Below are 8,417 nucleotides of genomic sequence, written 5' to 3' on the forward strand. Positions count from 1 at the left end.
CTTGGGAGGCTGAGGCAGGAGAATCGCTTGAACCTGGGAGGTGGAGGTTGCAGTGAGCAGAGATTGCACCACTGCACTCCAGCCTGGGCGAAAGTGCAAGACTCCGTCTCAAAAAAAAAAAAAAAAAAAGAACACAGGGACCAGGACACCTGAGTGCGTGGGGGAGTCTGCCCCTGGGAGGGCTGGGAGGATTCAAGGAGCAGGCTGCTGAAGGCCTCATATGCTGATGGAGCATGCGGTTCCTTCCTCTCTAGGCAAGGCCAGGCTGGAGGAAAATGATCAGTGGAGGGGATGGGGACTCAGGCTTCCATCACGTCATCTGGCTCAGCATTTGGGGACTGCATCCTCATGCTGAAGACCCTGTCACAGAGGGGGCCCCTGTGGGCATGGCAGGGAGGGTGGCAGCCATCTTTGGGATGGCTCACAAAGGGGACAGAGGAAACAACAAAGACACAGCACGTGGCTCCTGTAAGTCATTTTACTTTGAATATATAGGAAACGAAATCCACAAACAGGAAGCTACGTTCTATGGTTACGTCTTTTAAACAATGTTCTGTATTTACAAATTGTCTTTTTTTCCCTAAGTAAAAGCACCAGCTGAAAAGTTATAGGCTGCTAAAACCATTACGATATTACAAACCCATTAAAAGACATTATGCCAAACGTACTTATTAAAAACCTTAACAAAATAAGACAACTGACAACGCAACCAACAAATTGAGCCACCATGCTGGTTGGGTGGCAGTTTCAATTTCCCTGCCTGCTTCTGATAAACGGGGCTGGGAGTGCTTCTCCCAGGGAGAGGACCCTCGCCCACCGGCAGGCAACTACAGGGACAGAGCTGGGGAAAGACAGCTGTCTGAAGGAAACACGGCAGCCTCACTTCCTGCTGTAGGTGGCTTCCTCGTCAGACCTCCTCAACCCACAGGCCACAGGACAAGGGCGGAGGCATACAGGAGGGTCTGGCCAGCTTTCAGCTGTTCATCTGTCAACAGAATGCCTTTCGGCGACCTCCTTGTCCTCATCCACTCAAGGGTCTGGAGTTTTTATTTCTTCCTAGACACTTAGCTATAGGAGACTGTGTGATGTATCCTCAGGGACTTGCTGTCTGCCTTCGTTTTATTTATTTATTTATTTTGACACAAAGTCTCACCATCACCCAGGCTGGAGTGCAGTGGTGCGAACATGCTCACTGCAGCCTCAATCTCCTGGGCTCAAGTGATCCTCCTGCCTCAGCCTCCCAGTCAGCTGGGACTGCAGGCATGCGCCCCCATGTCTGGCCTCTATTCTTGCAATTGAATGAGACACTATGAGGCGCTGAGTGACTCACAGGAAGGTACTTGTCAAAAGCTTTGTGTCATCAGAAGATGCGGCCGTGGAAGGAGGTTCAAAGCTTGCACACACGCGTGCGCGCACACACACACACACACACACACACGATTTGGCTTCCATAAAGCTCGAGTAGAATATTAAATATCGAGTACTGAGTTTTTAATTGTAAACTTAAGATCTCATCCTTAACTTTACATATACATAGATAACGGGGTGGTCATGAAAAGCACTTTAACATCAGGACAGATGTTAAGTTCTGAGGTTCTGTTTTCAACTGCTCTACATACAAAATGCCCTACAAGCAAAGAAAGGCTTAAATAAATAGATGGGGATGAACATGATGCACGCCGTGATGACATGAGTATGGTGTGCAGGGGTCAGACAGTGCGGGACCGAGGTGGGCAGGAGCACATTGTGGAGACACAAGTGGTGGCATCTCAGTGATGCAGGGGAGGATCTGAGGGGCTCCTTCAAGGTGGAGCTAGCAGAGGCCATGGCTCAGGAGGAAGACGGGACAGGGAGAGCTTGTGGGTCAGTGCCACACGCTCTCCTATTGGCCTCAAGGGCCTGGGGGCAGCCCCGGGTAGCACAGGACAGGGCCAGGCTCTCCCCCTGGAGACCCAGAGATGGTGGTGGTCCTTTTAGGACAAACCCTCACCAGCCCTGCCCTCTGACCAGCCTGTCACTGGTGCTGATGTCAGGTAGTGGCCAGTGAGGAAGGGGGTTATTGGCAGCCCTGCCTGTGGCTAAGGCACACCTAGCCTGGGAGCCCTAAGCAGCTGACCTGAGCAATCCAGCATCCCCTCAGTCACAGACGCTGAAGCTCCCAGAGGCAGCTCCACCAAGTGAGGGTGACAAGACCTGAAACCACCACCTACCCCGCTGAGCAGGACCCCCACTCCCTGCAGCAGGGAGAGGCTCCTGGGCCCCAGAAGCTGGAGGGGATGGTGTCTTGAGTCCTGATACCTGCTGCTGATATCCTGACCCCTGACCCAACTCACAATGCCACACTGTGACCACTGGGGCACCTCCTGATTATCAAGAAAAGTGGATACAACCAAATGCTGCTGTCTGGGCCCAGCGGAGACTCCCTGGGGCCTCGCTAGGGTGGGAATTTCACACTATGCCCCAGAGACCCAGCAGGGAAAGCGAGGCGGCAGGGTGGCGGACCAAGAGGCTGAGCCTATAGACGTCCTTTGCAGGGAAGGCCACAGATCTGCCAGGAAGAAAGTCCCTGGGCTCCAGATCTGGAGGGCAGGGGGCCCGTGCCATGCACTCTAAGCTAGCTGAGGAGGTGATCTTAAATTTGGGAGAGAAGCCCACTCCCCCGCTTCCTGCCCCTCAGCAGCCACAAGATGGGGGAAGGTGGCTGGTGCAACAGGAGCCTCAGCTCCCAGCTCCAGCTCCACAGATCTTCACCGCACACCCGTGTGCACGCACATGCACACCCGTGTTTACAATCACCTGCACCCCCACGGCGGGATGGCGAATCCGGTCAAGGTGCAGATGTTTGGAAGCTGAGTTCCTGGGTCCCTGAGGGTTCCTGACCAGAGGCCCCGGCTGCTGCAGGGACCGAAGCTGGAGAGAAAGCTGGGAAAAGTGCTGGGATCTGTGCTTTGTCCCACACGTGGGCCATTACTTCTTTCCTCCAAATTCAGGCCAGAAACGGGTGTCTGGGCTCTGGAAATTGCCTTGAGCAGAGGAAACACTCTACTCCTGCTCGGCATCAAGGCCTGGGCGATGGAGAGTCTGGCACGGTGCCCCTGGGGCACCGCCTGCCCTGGCACATAGGATTAGGACCTGCTGGAGGCCTGTACCCTACTCCTGGCCGACGTGACCCAGATGCAGAGGCACGACTGGCACTGAGGTCCACTCTGAAGGATGCCTCTGGAGAGACAGCGCCTGTATGCCACCTGTGAGCCTCTGCAGTGGGGGTCCTGGTGCGAGGTGGGAACGGCTGCCACCCCTCCCGGGAGGGCAGGGACTGGCCCTGCACATTCCCAGAACTTGGAAGCTCTAGAGATAGTCAGGAAGGAAGCACGCCTCGGGGGCAGGCTTGAGTGCCGTCTGGGTGGAAGCCGGACACGCGCAGGCCCTGTGGAGCTGGACAGCCCCATCAAGGCCTCACAGGAGGCTGGCCAGGCTGGTGTTGGGTCCATTCTGAGCTTGGAACTGCACAGGGGGTGGACCGTCTGTCCACTGTGGGAAAGACAGGACATGCGAGTCAGGCACTGTGGGCCGTTCCCAGGGAAAGAGACGTGGGAATGTTGCCCTCCTTGGGCTGCTAACCCAACTGGGACTCTGTTCTCCACGCCCCAGTCCAGTGGGCCCCGAGGAGGCACCTGTGTCCCTTGCTAGGGTGGGGGTGCCCGTAGCCATCTCTCCCATCAGAGGGCACTCCCGAGGCTGAGTTAGGGTTTGTTGGACAAAGAGAAATACAGCCAAGGTGCCCCCTTCCTCTTGCAGGTGGGGAACCCGCTGGTCCCCGATCCCATCCTCACACCCACACCCGTACCGTGATGAGGTTGTGTTCGGGGAGGCTGCAGGCCTCAATGTGGTCCTGGAGCAGCTGCTGCGAGAAGTTCTGGTGCATCTGGGCGGCTTCATGGGCATCCATGGCGTTCCCACAGGCTTTATTCAGGTCTGAGAGTGAGAGATGAACATGGGGACCCACCTTGACCTGTCACTGCCCAGGCCCTCCCACTTGGTGCAGATGGAGCCCCAAGGTCAAGTCTCAGCTGAACCGGTGGATCTCTGGGTGCCTGGCACGTCACTGGCCCTGAGCCCTGTCTTGGGATCACAAAGACCATGCGCCAGTTGCTCTCACAGGGCAGAACAGGGCTGGCTGGGCAGTGAAAGCCCAATGCCAGGCTTCTCGCCAGCACTCCAGGGAGCCTATGGCCAGCCCTCAGGCAAACAGACGTCTGACGCCCATCCTGAGGCAGCAGCCCCAGGCAGCCCACTGCACATGGAGCACCCCGTCTCCTGTCACCTCCCCAGGTCCCTGGGGGAGTCTCTGGACCTCAGTTTCGTAATCTGGAAATGGGGGAGCTGCGGTAACAGCACTGATACTCGCTGAGTGCCCACACTGCTCCCAGAGCAAGCTGGCCAGCCCTGCCCAATAGGCATGGCTGCTGTCTGCCTTCCTGGGAAGAAGCGAGGCTCACAGCCCAAGTCTACCAGATACCAAGTCTCACCCTCTGGGTCCTGTAGAGACTGAACCAGACCCCGAGTCAAGTGGATGCCACAAATGCACCCACTGCCCTCAACCACGGTCTTCTGAGGAGCACCCCCTACCCATGCTAGAACTGGGGCTGTGGCCCACGGAGGCCTAGTCCGAGCTAAGGCTGAGCAGGACGTGCCCAGCAGCCTTGATCTCTCGGGAGGGCCAGGCTGGGGCCGGGGAAGAGGGGTGGCCATTGCACTCACCTCGCAGCAGTGCTGACGACCACAGCTGTACTGACATGTCCGGGATCTTGCTGGCGAGCTGCATGGCAGGTACCACCATGTTGTTACTCTCCTGTCAATCAAGAGCAGCAAGGGGGAGTGAGGAGCCCGGACCCCACTTGCCGAACCCAGCCCAGGCTGGGGTGGGGATAACCTACTGAACCCAGCCCAGGCTGTGACATCCTTCTGCATCTGGTGAACTCCTATGCTTACCTCAGAGCCCATCTCAAATGGCCCTCTCTGAAGTATCACTGAAAAACAAACTGCCCTCACTTCTGGCTCTGCAGGTACCTACTCACAGGAGCATGGCCAATGGACAACTCTGGGGGCTTCTACCTTTTCAAGTGGAGAAAAAGCACTGATGGCAGTTAGCCCTGGACCCACAATGGGGGCTGATCAGAAATGAAGATTCGTTTAGGGTTCTGGGTTCCAGGTTCGGAGAGGGGCAGCAGCCTCTCCGGTTTGTCTTCCACAATTGAGTTGCCTCTCGTGGGAGGCCCCGGCAGACACGTAGGGGCTTTGGGGGCACCAGCATGCAGGAATCCTCCAATCCTGAATCCCCGCTTGGTGACTGCACAAGGCCACCCCAGTTGCAGCCCTAGCATCCTCAGGATGTGGCAGGAAGAGCTCAGTAAGAGCCATCAGGGCCCATAAATGCCCATCCCTGTCACTACGGCAAGGGCCTGGAGCCGGTGGACAGGAGCCTGTGCTACACAGCCTACATGGCGACCAGCAGTGCTGGGCTGACCCTGTCTGGGTCGAGGACTCAAAGCCCTGTCAGCCTGGATGTGGGGTTCAGGTAAGGCCTGGAGAATTCCCTAGATGGTAGCTCCTGGCAGCCCAGGGAGCACTTGGGAAGTCAAGATGGACACATCCCCAAAACCGACTCCTGAGAACTGGCTTTGATGCCACCAAATACTTCTCCAGAGTGCAGAGATGCTCCTCCTGAGACGCAAAGCCCAACAGCTCTATGCTGCCCTGTAGCTGCACCTTGCAAGTGGGCTCCAAGTGGGTCTTGGAGCTTTTTAAAATTCACCAAGCCCTTCTGACACCTCACAGCAAGAAAAACTGCTCTCTTCCACTACGCCTGGCTTATTGTGAGCCGGGATGGCCTCTCTGCAGAAAGCCAAGGGCCTCTGTCTGAAAGCAGCCTGGGGAAGGAGAGTCCTCCTTCAGTGCTCCTGGGTAGGTTCTCCCAATGCCAGCTTGGGGTACCCCACAAAATCTGGTTTTGAAGACTTGAGTGATCCTGGGGGGTGTCCCGCTCGTGTGGACACTCTAGCCTAACAGGCTTAGGACAGGGCATCCTAAGCTCTTCTTGGCCCCTGGACCCTCACCTGAGCCCATCTGACATACCCCGAGGCCACCTGCACTGTCCAATGGGGAAATACAGCCCTCACTGTGCTCAGAGGCTGAGGGCAGGGTGGCAGCACATTCTAGAAGGAGCCAGCTACAGGTTTTGACGGGGTGGTGGCATCCCCAGTACTGAGGCCAAGGCCCACCAGGGCCTGAGCCGCAGGGCCCATTCGTTGGCCTCTGCAAAGGCTTACCACACAGTTGTGTGTGTGTGTTGCGGTGGGCAGGGGCAGGCACCAGGTTTGTTAACAGCATCCACACTGAGGGAGCCCTCAGATCCCGTGAAACTTTACAAGCCAAGACACACATCCTGCATTATCTATCCTGTGGAAATGGCTACAGTGAGAATGGTTAAACTACAGAGTAGATGGTGCTTCAAAACACTCACTGCCATTAAGGAAAAAAAAAAAAAAGCTTCCAATACAGTGGTGTGGAGAAAGGCAAATATAAAATTACCTGGTGGCTCACGCCTATAATCCCAGCACTTTGGAAGGCCAAGGTGGGCAGATCACCTGAGGTCAGGAGTTTGAGACAAGCCTGGCCAGCATGGTGAAACCCCATCTCTTCTAAAAATACAAAAATTAGCCAGGTGTGGTGGCGTGTGACTATAATCCCAGCTACTTGCGAGGCTGAGGCAGAAGAATCCATGGAACCTGGGAGGTAGAGGTTGCAGTGAGCCAAGATTATACCACTATACTCCAGCCTGGGCAACAGAGCAAAACTCCATCTCAAAAAAAAAAAAAAAAAAATTACCAAACAGGCTGACAAGCAAAACCTCCAGGTGGAAGGGGTGGGCAGCGGGAAGGGATGGATGACACAGACATGCTATTTTTTTGTTTTGCTTCTCAACCTTTTAATTATGAACATGTTATATTTTATAATCTAGAAAAATAACAACTTCTTTGTTTTTTTTTTTGAGACAGGATCCCACTGTGTTGTCCAGGCTGGAGTGCAGTAACATGATCACAGTTCACTGCAGCCTCAACCTCCTGGACTCAAGTGATCCTCCCACCTCAGCCTCCCAATTAGCTGGGACCATAGGCCTGAGTTCCCACACTGGCTAATTTTTTTGTTTGGTTTTTGTAGAGATGGGATCTCACTATGTTGGTCAGGCTGATATTGAACTCCTGAGTTCAAATGATCCTTCCACCTCTGCCTCCCAAAGTGTTGGGATTACAGGCCGCTCGAGTCACTGTGCCTGGCTGGAAAATATCTTATTATTATTTTTTTAAGAGATAGCGTCTCTAGGGCCAGGCACAGTGGGTCATGCTGTAATCTAGCATTTTGGGAGGCTTAAGTGGGTGGATCACTTGAGCTCAGGAGTTCAAGACCAGTCTGGGTAACATGGAGACCTGGTCTCTACCTAAATGGCTAAGCGTGGTGGCACACACCTGTGGCTCCAGCTACTTGGGAGGCTGAGATGGGAGGATCACTTGAGCCTGCAAGGGGCGAAGGTTGCCATAAGCTGAGCTGAGATCGTGCCACTGCACTCCAAATTGGGTGACAGAGTGAGACTCGGCCTCAAAAAAAAGAGGGTCTCGCTAGGTTACCCAGGCTGGTGGTCTTGAACTCCTGGGATCAAGGGATTCTCCCCCATCCGCCTCCCAAAGTGATACAGGCAATGAGCCACTGTGCCTGGCCAAAATTTTTTTTTTTTTGAGATGGAGTCTTGCTCTCACCTAGGCGGATGGAGTACAATGACACGACCTCAGCTCATTGCAACCTCTCCACCTCCTGAGTTCAAGCAATTCTCCTGTCTCAGCCTCTGGAATAGCTGAGAGTACAGATGTGCACCGACAGGCCTGGCTAATTTTTGTATTTTTAGTAGAAATGGGGTTTCACCATGTTGGCCAAGCTGGTGTTGAATTCTTGACCTCAGATGATCTACCTGTCTCGGCCTCCCAAAGTGCTGGGATTATAGGCATGAGCCACCATGCCTGGCACAAAAGTATCTTTTTTTTTTTTTCTGAGACAGAGTCTCACTCTGTTGCCCAGGCTGGAGTGCAGTGGCATGATCTCGGTTCAATGCAACCTCTGCCTCCTGGGTTCAAGTGATTCTCATGCCTCAGCCTCCCGAGTAGCTTGGATTACAGGCTCCCACCCTAATTTTTGTATTTTTAGTAAGAGATGGGGTTTCACTACGTTGGCTAAGCTGGTCTTGAAACTCCTGACCTCAAGTGATCTGCCCGCCTTGGCCTCCCAAAATGCTGGAATTACAAGCGTGAGCCACTGTGCCTGCCCAAAATATCTTCTTAAAAAAAAAAAAAAAAAAAAAAAAAAAA

The 8,417-nt window shown here is 54.4% G+C and overlaps 1 protein-coding gene across 2 annotated transcripts in view; it reads right to left on the minus strand.

Moving 5' to 3' along the window:
- Positions 1 to 460: 460 nt before the first annotated feature.
- Positions 461 to 8,417, minus strand: part of MAU2 (MAU2 sister chromatid cohesion factor) — a 37,885-nt gene continuing 29,928 nt past the window's right edge. Inside the window, exons 17-19 of one of the 2 annotated variants that reach the window (XM_017852681.1) lie at positions 4,762 to 4,852; positions 3,848 to 3,975; positions 461 to 3,531 (exon numbers count right to left, since the gene is read on the minus strand). In XM_017852681.1, the coding sequence (XP_017708170.1) occupies positions 3,457 to 3,531; positions 3,848 to 3,975; positions 4,762 to 4,852 (294 nt within the window). In that variant the 3' untranslated portion in view covers positions 461 to 3,456. The remainder of the gene's footprint in view (positions 3,532 to 3,847; positions 3,976 to 4,761; positions 4,853 to 8,417) is intronic. The other variant, XM_017852680.1, reaches the window with a different exon arrangement.

This window comes from Rhinopithecus bieti, unplaced genomic scaffold (assembly GCF_001698545.2).
Source record: "Rhinopithecus bieti isolate Rb0 unplaced genomic scaffold, ASM169854v2 scaffold_34968, whole genome shotgun sequence".
Taxonomy (NCBI): Eukaryota; Metazoa; Chordata; class Mammalia; order Primates; family Cercopithecidae; genus Rhinopithecus; species Rhinopithecus bieti.